Source organism: Staurois parvus, unplaced genomic scaffold, assembly GCF_062004578.1.
Source record: "Staurois parvus isolate SC_StPar_1 unplaced genomic scaffold, SC_StPar_1.0 ptg000648l, whole genome shotgun sequence".
NCBI classification, from domain to species: Eukaryota; Metazoa; Chordata; class Amphibia; order Anura; family Ranidae; genus Staurois; species Staurois parvus.
Genome location: NW_028318444.1, coordinates 3,358,940 through 3,378,791, shown reverse-complemented (window position 1 = coordinate 3,378,791; position 19,852 = coordinate 3,358,940). Strand labels below are relative to the sequence as shown.

At 41.5% G+C, this 19,852-nt stretch overlaps 1 protein-coding gene and 1 long non-coding RNA gene across 6 annotated transcripts in view; one reads left to right on the top strand and one right to left on the bottom strand.

The window, feature by feature from the left end:
• LOC149448921 (uncharacterized) overlaps window positions 1-19,852 on the bottom strand; it is a 52,282-nt gene that overhangs the window by 25,869 nt on the left and 6,561 nt on the right. The gene's annotated exons all lie outside the window — the stretch shown is intronic.
• Window positions 1,208-19,852, top strand: part of ACSL6 (acyl-CoA synthetase long chain family member 6) — a 265,006-nt gene continuing 246,361 nt past the window's right edge. For 4 of the 5 annotated variants that reach the window (XM_089694072.1, XM_089694068.1, XM_089694067.1 and 1 more), the window contains exon 1: window positions 1,208-1,362. In XM_089694072.1, coding sequence (XP_089550198.1) covers window positions 1,290-1,362 — 73 coding nt within the window. In that variant the 5' untranslated portion in view covers window positions 1,208-1,289. The remainder of the gene's footprint in view (window positions 1,363-19,852) is intronic. The other variant, XM_089694069.1, reaches the window with a different exon arrangement.

Below are 19,852 nucleotides of genomic sequence, written 5' to 3'. Positions count from 1 at the left end.
TGTCTATGGGCATTCCCTTCTCTCCCATCATTGTCTATGGGCATTCCATTCTGTCCCATTATTGTCTGAGTATTCCCTTCTCTCCCATTAATGTCTATGGGCATTCCCTTCTGTTCCATTAGTGTCTATGGCAATTCCCTTCTGTCCCATTAGTGTCTATGGCAAATCCCTTTTCTCCCATTAATGTCTATGGGCATTCCACTGCCCTGTTAAAGTGTTACTAAACCCGCAACAGTAAAATCAGTCTGTATATGCAATAAAACGTGCTTGTTATACTCAGTGTGGAACCTAAGGGGGTTATCCTTTGCATTGTGTAAAAAGGCTGTTTGATACTATCTTCTCTGATCCTCCCCTTCTTCCAGTGCCCCCCTCTTATCTCCTGATAAGACATATTGTGTGGGGTCACTCTCTACATGCTCAGTTTGGTGTGTATTGGAGTTTGTTTTTCACGGGAGAGTGCATGTGATCAGCACAGGACCAATCAGCAGTGTCCAGACAGAGGTCAGGGGTCCTACATCCTCCTCAGGGACGGACTGACAACTCATGGGGCCCCCGGGCAATAGGGGATCATGGGGCCCCTGTGTCCTTGCCCAAACTCAAAAAAGCCTATGAAAAAGGTACCAGGGGCATCTCATGGGGCCCCCTACTGAACCCGGGCCCTCGAGCAGCGCCCAAGTTTCCAAATGGTCAGTCCACCCCTGATCCTCCTAGAACAAAATGAAAATGCCTTCTACAAGCTTTAGCCAATGCTGGGCTGTACACTGATAGAAGGCACAGGACTGCTGTAACTGCTGATGAGAAAAGGTATTTAGTAGTTTATATTAGTAAAATAATTGCATTCCATGTTGTGTGTACTGTGGGAGAGCAGATATAATGAATGCAGGGTCCTGGGTTTAGTGTGGGCATTCCATGCTGCCATTCGTGTTAGTATGTCCCTCCTCTGCCTCCCAGCCTGTTGTGATGTGATGGCTGCTTGCAGGCATTCCGCAGTGCCCCCCATCCACACTCAGCCCTCATTCCTCCGTCTACACGAGGTTACTGGCGTACATCAGACACGTGCTACCCGGCCGGATGACTGCAGCAGGAGTGGCTGAGGATGGAGTCAGCATCATTGGAGCATCATTCTGCTTGAAGGAAGCGGGAGGTCCCAGAAGAAGGAGGCTAAAAATACCGTCCTACTGCATGCTCAGTCCCGGTGACCCCGCCCCCTGTGTGCACTGCAGTGACTGTGCGGCGGTGCCGGCCTCGGCTACTCCCCCCTCTCCTCTCCTCTCCAGCTGGAGCGCTCCATGTCACAGCCGGCACAAGGAGACATGCTTACCTTCCTCATACTGTCTGGGGGCTCCATCTGGCTGCTGATGGGTAAGTACCTGCCTGCTCACCTACCTCCCATTCCATTCCTCATCTCTTCTCCTCCGACGATGGTCATGGAGAAAAGTTAGGATGCTGTCTGGGGTCATCCTGGACAGGCGAGGGGAGAGACCATCTCCACTGTCATCAGATAGAAGAGCTATTCATGGGGTGTACCTTACTATAGGTGTTTAATAGCCACTGTGGCCATCAGCTTCTATAGAGATCTGGCTCGGGTTTAGCCAGTTTGAACAATGCTGTCTTATTGATGACCTCTTGTCAAGTACAGCATGCTATCAATGACCTCTTATCAACACAATACTGGATAGCCAGGACTCTTGTGAGTACAATGTGATATCAGTCTGTCTTGTAAATACAGTACGCATTCTCATAATACATCATGATAGTAAGACCTCTGGTGAGTACAATATATTGATGACCTCTTGTGAATACAATAATCTCTTGGGGGTGCAATATGGTATTAATAACCTTTTGTATTATCTCATATCAATAATCTCTTGCAAATATAATATGATATCAATAACCTCATTTGAGTACTATCTGATATTAATAACCTTTGGTGAGTATAATGTATCTGTAAACCTCCTTTGAGTACTATCAGATATTGAGTAAAATATGATATTGATAACCTCCTTTGAGTACTAACAGATATTGAGTAAAATATGATATTGATAACCTCCTTTGAGTACTATCTGATATTAATAACCTATGGTGAATACAATATGATCTCAATAACGTCTTGTAAGTACTTTCTGATTGGTGTGTACAATGTGATATTAATAATTTCTTGTAAGTACTATCTGATATTAATACATTAATGGGAGTATAATATGATATCTGTAAACCTCCTTTGAGTACTATTAGATATTGAGTATAATTTGATATCAATAACCTCCTTTTAGCACTATCTGATATTAATACATTTTTGGGAGTATAATATGATATCTGTAAACCTCCTTTGAGTACTATCAGATATTGAGTAAAATATGATATTGATAAGCTCCTTTGAGTATTATCTGATATTAATAACCTTTGGTGAATACAATATTATATCAATAACGTCTTGTAAGTACTTTCCGATTGGTGAATACAATATGATATCAATAACGTCTTGTAAGTACTTTCCGATTGGTGAATACAATATGATATTAATGACTTCTTATAAATACTCTCTGATATTAATACATTTTTGTGAGTAAAATATGATATCTATAAACCTCCTTTGAGTACAATCTGATATCCATAACCTTTGATGAATACAATATGATATACTTCTTGTTACTATGTACTATCTGATTTCAATAATCTCTTGGAAATATAATTAATCAATAACCTCCTTTAAGTACTATCTGATATCAATAATCTTTTGTGAGTACAATGATATTGATAACCTCACTTGAGTACTATCTGATATTAATAACCTTTGGTGAGTACAAATTGATATCATTAACTTCTTGTAAGTACTATCTGATATCAATAATCTCTTATGAATATAATATGATATTGATAACCTTCTTTAAGCATTATCTGATATCAGTGATCATGTGTGAGTATAATCTATAACCTCCTTTGAGTATGATAGCGAGTATATTATGATATTGATAACCTTCTTTAAGCATTATCTGATATCAGTGATCATGTGTGAGTATAATCTATAACCTCCTTTGAATACTATCTGATAGCGAGTATAATATGATATTGATAACCTCCTTTAAGTATTATCTAATATTAATAACATTTTTTAAGCATAATATAATATCCATAACCTCCTGTGCATACTATTTGATATTAATAACCTTTTGTGAGTATAATATGATATTGATAACCTCCTTTGAGTACTATCTGAAATGAATAATCATTTGTGATTTTAATATGAAATCAATAACCTCCTTAGAGTACTATTTGAGATCAATATCCTTTTTTGAATACAATATTTTATTAATAATATCTTGTGAGTACAATAGGATATCCATAACCTCACACAAATGCAATATATCAATAATCCCTTGTGAAGTACAATCTTATATCAATATAAAGTATAATCTGATATCAATAACCCCTTGTGAAGTGAACTATGTCATCAATGACCTCTTGTGAAGTACAGCATGATATCAATCAGCATCTCATGTAAGAATCCAAATGTACGAGGTGTTCCCATAGTACGGTGAAGCAATGCTGACTTCTCTTCTGCATACCAGTAGTGACTGGGAATGCTGCATTTTGGAAGAGGGTTAGGATGCAGGGATTGTCTATTGCGTCAATCCTTCGCCCTTTTTACATTTGGCCTGCATGATCTCCGTAGAAAATGAAGCTGCATGTGTAGATTGTGTGAGGGTTATATGAGCAGAAAATAGTTTGATCAAAAAGTAGCTTTGTGTTTGATAAATGTTGTACAGTATGAGGATAGAAGACCACACCATTATGTATTGAACAGTGTCAACCCTTACAGAGATTGTCATTGTACTGTCTACATCAGCCTTTCTCAGCCACAGTTCTGTGGAACCTCTAGGTTCCTGCAAAGGTTACTAGGGGTTCCCTGAGAAATTAGCTATGTATGCCTCTCAGATAACATTAATACCAACAATCAGCACTTTTTAGCTGTCTGTAAGGAGTGCAGTCTTTCTACTGACCATCAAAGTAAGAAACATTCTTCCCACTGACCACATGTGCAGTGGGGTCCCTTACCAATGATCACCAATGTAAGAAGATCATTATCCATATGATCACCAATCTAACGGAGCCCTTCTTCAATGACCACCAAAGTAAGGGAGCCTTTTACTGACCATGAATGTAAGGAACATTTTTTCCACTGACCACCAGTGTAATGCGGTCCCTTCCCAATGATCACCAATGTAAGGTCATTCTCCCTCTGACCACCAATCCAATGAACCCTTCTTCAATGACTGCCAAAGTAAGGGAGCTCTACACTAACCATAAATGTAATGTACACTCTTCCCACTGACCCCCAGTGTAATGGGGTATCTTCCCATTGATCACCAATGTAAGGTATGGGCGGCACAGTGTTTTAGTGGTTAGCATGTCTGCCTTGCAGTAAATGGGTCATGGGTTCGATTCCCAACCATGGTGCCTCCGGCATGGAGTTGGCATGTTCTCCCTGTGCTTGCATGGGTTTCCTCTGGGTACTCCAGTTTCCTCCCACACTCCAAAGACATGCTGGTAGGTTAATTGGATCAAGTCTAAATTGTCCCTAGTATGTGTATGTATGAATGTGAGTTAGGGACCTTAGATTTTACACCCCTTGAGGGTTAGGGACTGATGTGAATGTACAATATATTTGTAAAGTGCTGCGTAAATTGACGGCGCTATATAAGTACCTGAAATAAATAAGGTGATCATTCTTCCTCATACCACCAATCTAAGGGAGCCCTTTATCAATGACCACCAAAGTAAGGGAGATTTTTAATGACCATGATTGTAAGGAACATTCTTCCTACTGACCACCTGTGTAATGAGGTCCTTTCCCAATGATTATCAATGTAAGGTGATCATTCTCCCTCTGACCACCAATACAAGGGAGCCCTTGTCCAATGACCAGCAAAGTAAGGGAGCTCTTTACTGACCTTGAATGTAAGGGAAATTCTTCCCACTGACAACAAGTGTAATAGGGTCCGCTCCCAATGCTCTCAATGTAAAGTTGTCATTGTCCCACTGACCACCATTCTTAGCGGGTCCTTCTCTAATGACCACCAAAGTAGGGGAGCTGTTCACTGTAAGGGGACACATTTCCTCAAACCACCAATGTGAGAGGACACTATTTTATTTTCTGGCCATTATTATTAATATTTGATGCCTTTTATTATTGCTACTGAAGATTATGTTTTCATATACAGCAATGTACCGTGAGCTGTAGATAGGGTAATTTTTAGGAAGGGTTCCTCAACTAGGGTTCCTCCAGAGGTTGTTGGGAGTTCCTTGAGCAATGAGCAATTTCTGCCTCTCAAATAAGTTCCCACTGATACCATTGATCTTTTTAGCTATTTGTAAGGGGGAATTCTTCCCAATGACCACAAGTGTAAGGAGCATTCTTCCCACTGGACATCACACTAATGCATCATGAGTACATATCGTAATTTTTAGCAAGGATTCCCTGAGACCGGAAAGTTATTTCTAGGGTTCCTCTGTGTTGAAAAGGTTGACAAATGCTGGCTTAGACAGTAATTTCAATGCTGGAAATATAGGTATGCCAAATGCGATCATTAAAATACCTAATAATACCTATTCATATTCAATTACAGCCAATAAAGAGTGTCTGTAGTAGATGGAACCAAAACTATGAACTGTTTGTGAATGTATTCTTTATGTTGATCAAAGCCTCCTATTATATAAAATTAAACCCTACTTATGTAATCCATTTTACTCTAATCTTCAGCCAAAACCAGTCTGGTGCAGAGCATTTGTGGGTTTAGTCCAGGCAACAGAGCTCTTTTCATTGTGGGGCAAAGTGGTCATTTCACTTCTATCTAACAGACCTGATTTACAAAAGTGTGAAGCAACAAAAAATGCAGGGAATTGAATGGAGCCTGGGTTCAAGTTATTCAGTCATGTGCAGAAGAATATAAAAAGATAGATCTTCTCCTCCTCATGATTGGGTATTTGAAGTGAACATAAATACTCTACAATTAATTGTTCTGCTATTCACTGAGCTTTGTAAACCAGTCTGATATATTCTAGAGATGGATTCCACTTTTGGGGGACTGAGGCTGGCCATACATTATAAAATTTGCTTGAGAATTTTGGTTTAGATTTACAAAAAGCCATATAACAGAAGGTTAAACCTAAATGACACTTTCAATTGTATCCAATTAGGCAGGCCCTTGCATTACATCATTGAAGGTAAATCTAAAGGAAATTGGTCAGAAATTGGACAGAAAATTGTATATGGTCAGCCTGTGGCTAATACTTACTACTGCCTTTTACACCAAACAAGATACTGCAACATGCACGCTGAATGCATTAAAGTCATTCTCTAAAGGCCATACATGGACTGAAATTTAGCCGGTTCAGCAGGGACTGGCCAAATTTCAATCCATGTATGGGCAGGCTGGTTGTACAGACGTTGATCTGCCAGTTGACTTCTATGCAACCAGCCCTTCAAGCTTTTCCCAAATGATCAGTGCTGCCAGCTTTATCTGTGAGCATTGACCAGAGTTTTCTGATGAAGAGGAAGTCTCCCCACTGTCAGAATACAATAGCACAGCTGGAATGATTCTCTCATCCACATCGAGTTTGTGGATGAGGGAATGGAGTCTTTTTTTGTTGTTGTTCAACCCGCTGGTTATTGTTGTATGTCCAGCTTTAATTTAAGCTTTTTTAAGGCGGTAGGGTTACACATTGTGACATAAAGAAGACGTTTGGGGTTGAAAAAAGAAACACACATTCTCACCTCAATGCTGTAGCTGTCCCCTGCCGGCTGTAAGACTCTGTACTATGGGATCACATAACCATTGATCACTCTCTTCTCAGTCTTCTGACTGTAACTGCTCTCCGCTTTGCTTCTCCAGTGCTCACTGGGCTGGAGAGGGGATGAGCACAGCTGGCTCTGGCTCTGAGAGGCGGATAAAGCTGTCAGTCAGGGAGCTGAGTAGATCCTGACAATATGGTCGGTGTCCTTCTGGAGCCTGGAACGGCTCAATAACATCTATCTATCTATCTATCTATCTATCTATCTATCTATCTATCTATCTATCTATCTATCTATCTTTGTGCATTAGAGTTTTTCTAAAGTCACAACTTATTCTGTTTTGAGTAGATCTGTGGTGGCCACCTTAGTAAATACAGGGGACTTCAAGTGCAGCTCCCAACATGTCTGATGGGGCACATAATAGCTTAATTTTCATAAATCTGCTATATTAGTACATTACATTGTGATGCACCCAGAAAAAAATATGTGTAAAATGTTAAGAGCCTATTTACATGTATGTATTTGATTTAAGGCACAGTAAAATAGTTTTATTGTTTTTAAACATGTTTTTCCGTGTATTACCACAACACATGTTAATGGGTGCACTGCAGTGCATGTTGTGGCACAATTAATTTTGAATGGCACCCCAATGTAGCAGTCAACAAACCCACACTGCAGAACACCACATCAAGCATGCCTTGCATTGTGGTGTGCTGCGTTAAAGTGTTTATACAAGTAAAGGTTTTTCACCCCAGTGCATTCTCTGCATTAAGGTAGAAACAAATCCTAACAGCTATGCCCCCACTCCCCCTCTGCAACACTTTCCTCGTTTTTTCTAGCTGCTTTCTCCCCTCTCTGTGCTCTCACATGGCTAGGTGAATGACATGCACTTTGCTTCCGTTGCCTCTTGGGATATGCAGGTAACATATCCCAGGAGGCATAGCCTTTCATTCGGGAAATGAGGAGGCAGCGGGCCTAACGGTGTGTCATCGGGAGGCACACCAGCTGAACACAGAACAACCGGCAGCCCTCTTGATGACTTCACAGCAAAGCATGGTGGTGCAGGACCAAACACTGCCAGAAGAGAAGAGGTTCTCAGCTGGACAACACTGGATCCGCTGGGTGGGTGAGTATCTGAAATGTGTTGAACACACCACCGGGTAAGTAGGGGTTTAAACAAAAATATATGAAGGAGATGATTTTCCTGCGGAAATGTGTGCATTGCATGTTTGCATATATGTGAACCTAACCTTAGCCTTTGATGCCCCTTAAAAAAAAGGCAGAAAAATGACCAAAGACACACAGGTCTAGTGTTAATGCAACTTCAAAGAAGGAGAAAGCTTAGCTTCTAGAATAGATCTACTTTGTAATAAAGTGATAATGTAACACATCGTTCCAAAATATTTACACAAATACGTTTCACAATATTTCTGTATCTACTGTCACCTTTGGTTGGCAATTTAAATAAACGTGTTCCTGCTTTGTAAAATAAACCTGCTAGAATATAAAAGTATAGAAGTGCAGGTTGCTGCACACAATGACAATCCAATCCTCTTGTCTGTACAACACCCATGGGTCCTGTACTCTGCCTGCTGGAAGAGTGTTGAAGATTTAAGGTCCTCATTAGTAGGATTGTCTTGCTCTTCTTGTGATCTGTAGCTCCATCAAAATGCAAACCTATTGTAATGCTCATGTGTTATTCCAGCTGTAGCACCGCAGACTGGTGTACAATATAGGATGACTATGGAGAGAGTTGCATCAGCTGCTTCTGCTTATGTCAGCAATGTGCATGCTTTGTGGTGTATTAGCTGTTCTTTACTCACTTATAAATTTGCATTGTCCAATTGTTATACTAAAAATGACTGTAAAATGTCATTGTACCTATAAATCTGGAATAGGCACAAAAGGAATGCAGACATACCGATTTCAGATTAGCTGAGTTTTAGATTAAAGGAATTCTTTATTGAACATAATCTGCATATTAGCAACTCTCCCAGCCTCAGTGGAATTACTAAAGGAGCAGAGAATTTTCCCTTAGCTTAGTGAATAAAACGTGGTTATGTTCACTTTGAATACACAATCATGTGCAAAGGAATTGAAAAAAACCCCAATATTTTTCCTTGTATATGATTGGCTGATCACAGTAAAACATCACCTACGCATTACCTACACTTTGCTCAGCAAACATTCTGAAGTCCTTTGATTGCATGATGATTAACCACTTCCCTACCGCCCTCTAGCAGAACTACTGCTACAGGATGGCAGGGCTGCGCAAAATCACGTATACATACGTGATTTTGCATTTCCGGGCAGGTGGCACGCGCATACTGCCCTACCTGCACCGCCATTGGTGGCTACAGATGTTGATCACCAGGTCGCGGCTGGAGATTACCTGGCGATCGCTGAGTATCACTGACAAACAACACAGGTCTCTCTCCTGCCAGCAGTAACATACTGCTGTGTATTCTTTGCACTGCAGAAAAACACACAGCAGTATGTTTCCCAAGTAAAACACACACAACACACAGTAAAACAGCACACAGTTAACCCTATGATTGCCCCAGATGTTAACCCCTTCTTGCCCAGTATCATTAGTACAGTGTCAGTGCTGTCATTAGGGGATGTCATTAAAAAATGCTCTAACGCCAAAAAACACAACAATACACAGTAAATCGCAGTAAAACCGTTGTTTTTGACTTTTTTTTGGTAAAAAAATGCTAAAAACGCAAATATGGAAAAACACTGGAAAACGCAGCTAAACCCTGCAAAAGGCCACTAAACGCTAATGCAAAAATGCTAAAAAAAAGCTGTGACTTTACACAGCTAACGTTACCAGCATTACCAAAATACCCAGTGTGCATGGAGCTTGATTCAGCCCTCCCCCCGTGTCAAAATGCCCACCGCAGTCCCACTATAAGTTGTTGATCGCCGCCATTACTAGTATTGAAAAAAAAAATTCCAGTATATATACCGCCATTTGTAGACGCTACAATATTCACATAAACCAATTCATTTACATATACTGGGATTTTTTTCTAGCAAAGACATGTAGCAGAATACATTTTGGCCTAAATTTATGAAGAATTTAGATTTTTTTAAATACATTTTACAGCAAAAAGTCAAAAATATAGTTTTTTTTCTCAAAATTCTCTTTTTTTGTTAATAGTGAAAAAAATAGAAAAACATTGAGGCAATCAAATACCACCAACAGAAAGATCTATTTGTGGGAAAAAAAGGACATAAATATCATTTGGGTGCAGCGTTGCATGACAGCGCAATTGTCGGAGCGGAGCTCCACCCAAAAGGGGAGGGAGCGGGGGGGGAGCGGGTACCCGAATTTGACAGGTACCCGCTCCCATTTCCGGTCCGATCGCCTAGGCGATTGGAAGCAAAAGATGCCCTCCCTCCCTGTAGTCTATTGGGACACGTGACAGGTCCTAGAAGACTACAGGACCATTCACGAAGCGCATCGCTACTCGCGCATGCGCAGTGGGTACCTGGCTGTGAAGCCGCAAGCTATAACAGCCAGGTGCCCACACTGAAGATGCCGACCTCCTAGAATCCAGGACAGCCGGTGGAACAAGCTGCAGGGAACACACCACGGGACCGAGGGACAGGTAAGTGGCTGTTTTTTAAAAGTCAGCAGCTACAGTTATTGTAGCTGCTGACTTTATTTTTTGATAGGTCGAGTGGAACTCCGCTTAAAAGTAACGCAATGCCGTATCACAAAAAATGGCCTGGTCAGGAAGGGGGGTAAATCCTCTGGAGGGCAAGTGGTTAAAAGCAGTGATCTTGTGTTTGACCTGAACCTTGGCTGTCCGAATGCTCACTTATTCAGGTATTACTTCTACTATTATACAAGACAGCTATTCATGGTCAATGGCTGTTCAGTCCTTAACACTGACTCCATTCACGTACATGGCTGGGAATCCCATTCAGTATGAATTTTAAGGGAGATCCTGTGCAAAAAAACAAAACAAAACAGTGTGGGGTTCCCCCAAAACCCTTTAGATGTTGAATGCACAGCTGCTGGTGTACATTGGGAAGACACAGTGCAAAATGCTGATCCTGGTGCATCGCACTGTTTACTTTTTTTTTTGTTAGAACTTTATTGAAGTGACACCATAGGAAGCAGGCAATGACCTTGTGTTTGGATTAGGACTGTGCTGGGCAATACTGCCAGTGCATCTTAACACAAATGGTGTGAATGGATCCTTAATGGGCATGTGTATTCAGATACAGATGCTCTGTGAGCATCCTATGCATGATGGGACTTTTACCAGACTCCACTACTGAACTAGAAAGCTTGAATTGTCTGAACTCTTTAACTATCCTTGCAGCCAGGGCCCCACTGCAATGGGATTTCTTTTTTTTAGCTTGGAGTTCAACTTTAGGGCTCCATTCACAATTCGAGATTTGGAATCGCGGGGGAGTCCAACCTGCAATTCCAAAACATTTGGCGATTGTTGCACAACGTGCGCTATGCCCTATGTAACATTCAGGATCATGTGAAAATTGCGCTGTCACATCATGCCGACTTTGAAATCGTGCAACTTACAGTGAAGTAGCACGATTTCAAAGTTGGGTTAGATGCCAATTTGAGGTGCGATTTGCAAGACATCTGACACAGATGTCTATGCAAATCGCACCAATAGTAGCACATGTACTACTTTAGACATTGGTGCGGCTCTGACCAAGTCGGAACCACACTGATTTGATCGCTCTAATTGCAGACAATAGGGTGCAACTTGGCATATTATTTGCAAGTCTTATGGCTTGCAAATTGCATGCCAAGTCGCATGCGATGTGACCGGGGTGTTAATGTATAAAGTATAAAGTTAATGTATATAGCAGGGGTCTCCAAACTATGGCCCTCCAGCTGTTGAATACTACAAGTCCCATCATACCTCTGCCTCTGGGAGTCTTGCCTCTGGCTGTCAGAGTCTTGCAAGGCCTCATGGGAATTGGAGCTCCTCAACACCTGGAGGGCCATAGTTTGGAGAACCCTGATCTAACGTAGCAGTGTGTGTATCAAAATTTGATATGGTGTCAGCCTCTCCCCTTCTACTTTGTAATAGAGTTCAGACAGGAGGAAGGATAAGCAACACAAGTAGCTAATCAGGTGTGCACCAGTGCAAGGAGCATGTTGATAGGTGAAGGTGCTTCTCCTTTCCCTGTCCAGACAATAGCTGGGTATAAGGAGGAGACCTGTAAGTGAAAGTGAAACTACAGCAGAGAAAGAAAGATCCATTCCCCTCCCCTGTATGGACAGGACTGTGCTCTGTGGTATTGCTGTGTAAATCTCAGGACTGGCTGGATGGACAGAAATACAAATCCTTTGGCAGGTAAAACATCTTTCACATATGAAATATATGTGTTGATTTAGCTGTTTGCCTGGAGTTCAGTTTTATAATAACCATCTAATTTATTTGTAACGGTGCTGTACTGCAGCTGTACTCATAAATCATAAACGCTATAATAAGATCGCAGGTAGAACAATAGACATTCAGACCAGGATCAATGAAGAACATCAGATACAAACTACAAGCAGATGCAGGATTTGGCCACAGCTTTATTTAAAACCAACTGCAAATTGATATTCCAAAACAATGAGTGAAATATTAATGTATGCATTTACTTTGTAATAACTGGATGGCATCCAAGATGTAACTTGCTTGTAAATGATGGATACAGCAGCAGTAAATAACCAATTGGCAAGCCTGATTTTTCTACCACAAGCAGATTGTCTGCCCCTATTACAACCCCTAAGTGTATCCAATCAGCCGAGCTCCTAACAGGGCAATACCTGCACTAAGGGGCACAGTGGTGAAATAATGAGCCTTCTTCATTGAGTTTATGGGCTGTTGTGCCCTCTATAATTTGTGCAAGCCATGCCAGAAATGTATGTAGATTACTAAAGGATAGCTAAAGACAAACCTTTTTCTGTTTTTGGATAGAGTGAAGAGGGATTAGAACCCCTGTCAGGTTTTTGTTTTACTTCTGCCCCCATTAGGTTTCATTCACATGGCTGTAAAAAAATGTATACAAGTGTTTTTAAATTACAAAGCTGCATTGTTTTCAATGGAGCCATTCACACAGCTGCTTTCAGATCCATAACACAGAATGCATAAATCTGCATGGAAGAACATGTGATTTATGCTCTTACGCATATAAATGCATGCATACACATTTGTATGCGCATACATTAACGTCTTACTGAGCCCATAACAGTAAAATTAGTCTGTATGTGCTGTAAATTATGCTCGTTATACATATTGCGGAACCTAAGGGGTTAATCCTCTGCATTGTGTAAAAAGGCTGTTTGATCCTGGCTTCTCTGATCCTCCCTGTCTTTTGCTGTCCCCAATTCATCTGCCATTGAGCAGTAGTGGCAAGTGTGCACATGCTCAGTTTGGTATGTATTGCTAGAGAGTTATTTTTTTGGGGGGAGGGTGCATGTAGGACAGTCATAGAAGAATGAAAACTCCTTCTACAAGATTAACCAGTGCTCGGCTGGATACTGATAGAAGTCACAAGACTGCTTTAACTGCTGATGAGAAAAGGTATTTAGCAGTCTATATTCACTAAAATAATTGCATTCCATGTTCTGTGTACTGTGGGAAACCAGATATAGTAAATGCAGGGTCCTGGGTTTAGTAACACTTTCTTCATTGAGTTTATGGGCTGTTGTGCCCTCTATAATTTGTGCAAGCCATGCCAGAAATGTATGTAGATTACTAAAGTATAGCTAAAGACAAACCTTTTTCTGTTTTTGGGTAGAGTGAAGAGGGATTAGAACCCCTGTCAGGTTTTTGTTTACCTCTGCCCCCATTAGGTTTCATTAACATGGCTGTAAAAAAATGTATACAAGTGTTTTTTAATTACAAAGCTGCATTGTTCTGTGTACTGTGGGAAACCAGATATAGTAAATGCAGGGTCCTAGGTTTAGTAACACTTTTACTCTGTAAAAAAATTAAAGTTGGCAGCCACAAAAACTGTAGCTGCTGACTTTTAAAAAACAGCCACTCTGTCCCATGATTCTGCGGTGTCCTCCCGGCAGCCATTTCACCAGCCATCCAGTGTACCAGGCGCTAACATCTTCAGTGTGGGCACCCGGCTGTGACAGCTTGCAGCATCACAGCTGGGTACCCAATGCGCAAGCGCGAGTAGCGCTGTGCTTTGCGAATGGTCCTGTAGTCTTCTGAGACCTGTCACGTGTCCAGAAGACTATGGGGGGGGGGAGGTGACAACTTCCGCTTCCGATCGCAGCAGAAGTGGGAGCTGGTACCTGCCAATTTTGGGTAAACCCCCCCCCCCCCCCCGCTCCCCAAAGGTGCCAATCCTTAATGGGGAGCAGGGAACCAGTCTTGAAAACGGAACTTCCCCTTTTGAGTGGAGCTCCGCTTTAAGTCTAAATAAAGGGTACAAATATATAACCATAAATCACCATCGCCAAAGAAATATGTATGCAAAATTAATATTAAAATTAAATGCTGCTGTACATAAGTGTATTAAACACCAAAAAATATTAAAGCATCACAAACGGCGCAAATAATTCACATATACCAAATCAATAAAATGAATAATAAAATATATATATATATATAATAATAGACCCACTCCAAAATAGGTGAAAAATATGTGAAAAAATTATTATAAATATAAATCACAAGTGCCAAAATAATGGTAGAAAAAACAAAAAAGTCCTTGTTCCATAGAGATGTGCTTCCACCAAAAATTAGTGCTCAAATCAAAATATACCGCGCTCACAAGATTCTGGTGAAATAAACGCCTTTTAGGTATCTTAGGGATCCTAGACCCTTATATTAAGCCTCCAGAACTCCAACTTCACCACAAGAGAACTTTTCCTCCAGCTTCCAACACCACCAGACTCCTCTTGCCAGAAAGACTCATGGTAATGTAGGAGAGATAAAAACACATAGCGTAATACTGCAACACCCGGTTTAGTATAAATTAAAAAAACACCAGCCACTCACATTATGTAAGATATAAAACAGCATGTTTTATTGCCTCCATAGACATCGACAACGCATTTCGCCCCTCCCACAGGGCGTTTTTAAAGGTCCTTGAAAACGCCCTGTGGGAGGAGCGAAACGCGTCTGCGCACTTCCGGTCTTCCGCTCTACGTCCTACGTCACTTCCGGTGAGTGGAATGCACACTGCGGCGCTGCGTTCCAGGTGGCCATCTTGTGTATGGGTGAATAGTCCTACTGTCATCTGCTGCTGGCTGTGGGATTTCTAATCCAATATCCTGAGGCTTATGGAGTTATGATGTCTATGGAGGCAATAAAACATGCTGTTTTATATCTTACATAATGTGAATGGCTGGTGTTTTTTGAATTTATACTATAGCGGGTGTTGCAGTATTACGCTATGTGTTTTTATCTCTCCTACATTACCTTGAGTCTTTTAAATTAAATAAAAGCAAGTAATATACTTGCAAATGCAAAGGGGTTGATTTACTAAAACTGGAGAGTGCAAATCTGGTATAGCTCTGCATAGAAACCAATCAGCTTCCAGGTTTTTTTGCCAAAGCTTAACTGAACAAGCAGAAGTTAGAAGCTGTTGGACTACCATGCACAGCTGCACCAGATTTTGTACTCTCTAGTTTTAGTAAATGAACACCATCAAACTCAGCGGCCAGACTCATCCACCTCACCAAGCGCTCCACATCTGCCTCCCCCCTCTGCCAATCCCTTCATTGGCTCCCGATTGCCCAACGCATCAAGTTCAAGCTGCTAACCCTGACCTACAAGGCCATTCACAATGCCGCCCCGAACTACATAACTGACCTAATACCCAGATACCACCCTACCCGTGCCCTCCGCTCCTCACAGGACCTCCTGCTCTCTAGCTCCCTGGTCTCCTCCTCCCACGCCCGATTGCAGGACTTCTCCAGGACTTCCCCCATCCTCTGGAACTCCCTACCCCAATCCATCAGACTGTCACCTACCCTCCTCACCTTCAGGCGCACCCTGAAAACCCTCCTCTTCAGGGAAGCCTACCCCAACCTCACCTAACACCCGACCTCACCTAACAACTAACCTCCTCCACTCCACCCACCACTCCATCCCCCACAGCCATCTCCTCCTGTGCCACCTTCCCCTCCCTCCTAGATTGTAAGCTCGAAAGAGCAGGGCCCTCGAACCCCTCGTGTAGTGTATTGTTACTGTCTTGTCTCATGTTATGTCCCCCTTGCTACTGTACAGCACTGAGCATACCCTTTGGCGCTATATAAATACTGTATAATAATAATAATATTGTCAACAGGCATATCAAGTAATCAAGATGCGACTGTAGCCAGATCTGCAATGCTTAGTTGTAGCACAGGACTCGTCAGCATCCAATATTGTTAAAGCGTTTTGGGGGTTATCCCCCCTTCATCAGAGCCACTGTTGCATCTTAAAGCGGAGTTCCAGTCAAAGTGTAAAAAAAATAAAAGTCAGCAGCTACAAAAACTGTAGCTGCTGACTTTTAAAAAATAGCCACTTACCTGTCCCACAAACCCATGATGTCCTCCCCACAGCCTGTTTTACCGGCCGTCTTGTGTTCCTGGTACAAGCATCTTCAGTAGGTCACCCGGCTGTGACAGCTTTTGGGTGGAGCTCCACTTTATTTATATGATATGCCTGTTGACACTATACTGTAGATTTATGTGTATGTTGCTTGATTTTATTTACTAATAAAGTGTTTACAAAGGTAATGTGCTTTATAGTGCTACATGTGAAGGGACACCCACAGTCCCAAGAGTGCAGCAAGGCATCACATGTGTTGGAAGAGTGGAAAACTTATCAAGCGCTAAGCACCACATCGGAACGAGGAGACTGCTTTTACTGTTTATTTGCTATTTCTTGGAGGTCCTTACTGTTCAGGTTAAGTGAGACTTTATCATTTTATCACATGGTCACTTTAAGGTAAAATGATTAAAAAATCACAATCAAGGGTTCTTTTATTCTATTTAGTATTTTATTTAGTATTTTGCATTTTATTTAATGCTGATGCTACCTATCAAGTCATTAGCAAAAAGAAAGGCTTTCCATTTCCCAAACTAAAAGTGCAGCATCATGATAATCTTGCTTTTACCTAAATTAAAAAATCTGATGCTCATTTGTCAAACATTGCCTTGCTGATTATAGTTTGGGATGTGCTACGTGCTAACCCTGGGGGGAGACAGACATAAAAGATGTAGTTGTGTAATAGCCATATTCTACAATATGAAGCACTTATTCACATAGCAACCATGTTACCTCATTATATATATGTAGCAGGCTAACTATGGCAAGATGCCCTGCAACCTGCAATTGTTAGCAAATAATGAGTTGCACTTTTCTGTAAATGACAAGATCTCTGAGTTGCAGCTGTACTCATTTTCCGAGTGGATCACTCTTTAGGGATAACTGCATATGACATCCAATAATAAAAAAAGAAGATTAGTGTGGATTAAGGCCAAGCAGAGAAAGCAGGAAAAAGAACGACCTTAAGTTCATTTATTATGGGCTATTTTAGGTCAGCGCAGTCCGCACATCACATTTATCCTGCTGCTGTACATTTACCTTCTGAAAATGGATACAGCTGATTTCGAGGTTTTCAAAACTTCTGACATTTTAAAATTTAGCACAGATGAAGCAGACATATAAATTAATATTGGCGATATGTGTTTTGTATTGATGATCATATTTCATGCGATTATTTGGCATTGCAACAATTCCCAGAAATGTAAAACTCCTTTACTATAGCCCTAACCCAAAATCACAGATTAACTCCTACCTATAATCTGAGGTCTCCTTCACACTGGCAGTGTCAGACCTGCATTTATATGTGTTTACAGGACACTTCTAAATGCATACAAATGCATGTAATGATTTTTCAGTGGTGCCATTCTCACAGTGCCTTTACCTGCGTTTAGGTGTGGTTGGTATAGCTGCATTTATAGAAGAAAGAATTCTGTGTATACAGGATCTGATTAAACACTCTAAACACGTGTAATCACAGCTAAACTGCTTTGAAGCAGGAACTTTTAAATGCAGGAAAAGGTGATCTGGGAGGCATAAAAGTTGTTTATATCTCCCAGATGACTTCTACTGCATTTTGAAAAGCTAAATGCAGGAAAGCCAGTGTGAAAGATATTTTTGTAAGTGCTTAACCTAACCTTGACTTCTAATTGTCAATCTTCTATTTCTGATACTAACCCTAAACCTTAATCCTTACCTCAAAATGTACCCTTTAAAGGGAAATTTTAGTCTATTTAAATTGTAATATATTTTGAGTTAAAGTGGTTCTAAAGGCATAAGGTTTTTTTTTTACCTTAATGCATTCTATGTATTAGGGTAAAAAAAAACCTTCCGGTATCAGCTCCCCCCATCCCCCTTAATACTTACCTGGTTCCACTTTCAGTCCAGCATTGTGCCCAAAACAACATCATTGTTCTCTCTCTCTCTTCACAGGCACAGAGGCAGCAGCGGGAGCCATTGGCTCATTCTGCTATCAATCAGATTCTGTGAGAAGGGAGCTGGGGGCAGGGTTGAGACATGGTGCGTGTGTATTTGGACACACAGCCTAGCCTGGGAATGAATACACACATCTGCCCCCACTACAAGCACTTGCTCTGGGGACAGACACAGAGAGCACCAGCGGGGGACCCCAGTACCCCCAATACCATCACACAGAGCAAGGAATTAAAAAAAGGTTTCATTACTTCCCTTTTCTACTAAAAAATCTTCCTGTGTTGATGCTAGGGCAGAAAGTGAGAGGCCAGCAATAAAAATGAAAATTAGGTTGTAAGCCTTCCCTGTTCCTTTCAAAGCAAGTTTGGACAGTTTTCCACTCTAGTAGGAATGTCAATAACTTCACGGTGACATCACTCCCGCGCATGGGCACAGGAGTCCCATTGCCACAGCAAACATAAATATGGTCTGAGCGTTCAGACCACATTACCGCTGACAGGTAAGGGGGACTGAGATTGAGCTCTGCAGTCACTTTTGCAGCAGTTGTTTCCTTATTCCAGGTCACAATACTGCGCAATGTCCTCTTGTCTCTTTCAGTCTGTTGACCATGTTGATCGTGTGTATGTTTATCAGATGACATTTTCCCAGAAACTGTATACACCGTCATAACCTTTAATACTGTACCTCACGACACGGCAAATAAATAGGCAGCTTCGGTCACAGAAGCACCAGCTAAGCAGGCACCAGGCCCTCTTTGAAGCTGAATAAGCTCTAACATGACTCCGTATTACTAGCAGCGCACGCAGTGAATGTGAGGCTTCTCACCTGTAAGCTAGGTGTCTCATCACACAGCGGAAGCAAAAAATTGTTACTTCCACTTTCAATGCAAAACATGTCACTTTCACACCTGCAAATCATCTACTGTTTCAATATTTTTGTCCAACCCCTGTATATATATATATATATATATATATATATATATATATATATATATATATATTTAGGGCTTTTTTTCAGCAGGAATGCGGGGGAACTCAGTTTCGGCACCTCCAGCACTGAATGTATGTAATGGAAAGGGATGCTGAGGTGTGCTGGAGGGTCTATTGATGCTGGCTGCTGGGGATCTATTGTTGCGGGGGGTGGGGTGTTTTGGGGGTATTGTGCTGGTGTGGATCTACTGTTGCTGGGGGGGGGGGGGGAATGGTTGATGGGGTGGATCTACTGTTGAGAGAGGGGTCTATTATTGCCAATTTATGGAGGGTCTATTAATGCTGGCTGAGGGGAGATCCGTTGTTGCTGGTGGGGGGTTCTATTGTTGCTGGCTTCAGGGGATCTCTTTTGCTGCTTTTCTTGTTATCAATAACGAATTCCATACAACTTACTTAGCACCACAAAATGATACTTGGTTCTGTATTCTCTAAAAAAGCGTTACTGGGAAGGGGTGGAACCAAGGAGCAGTGCTCGGAGATGGGTAGGGGGCAGAGACATGGAGTGACTTGCAAAGGGAGAGTTCCTGTACCTATTGCCTGAGAAAAAAGCCATGTGTGTATTTCTGAGAACAAATTTGTAAGCGTCACGATTCCAAAATGTATAT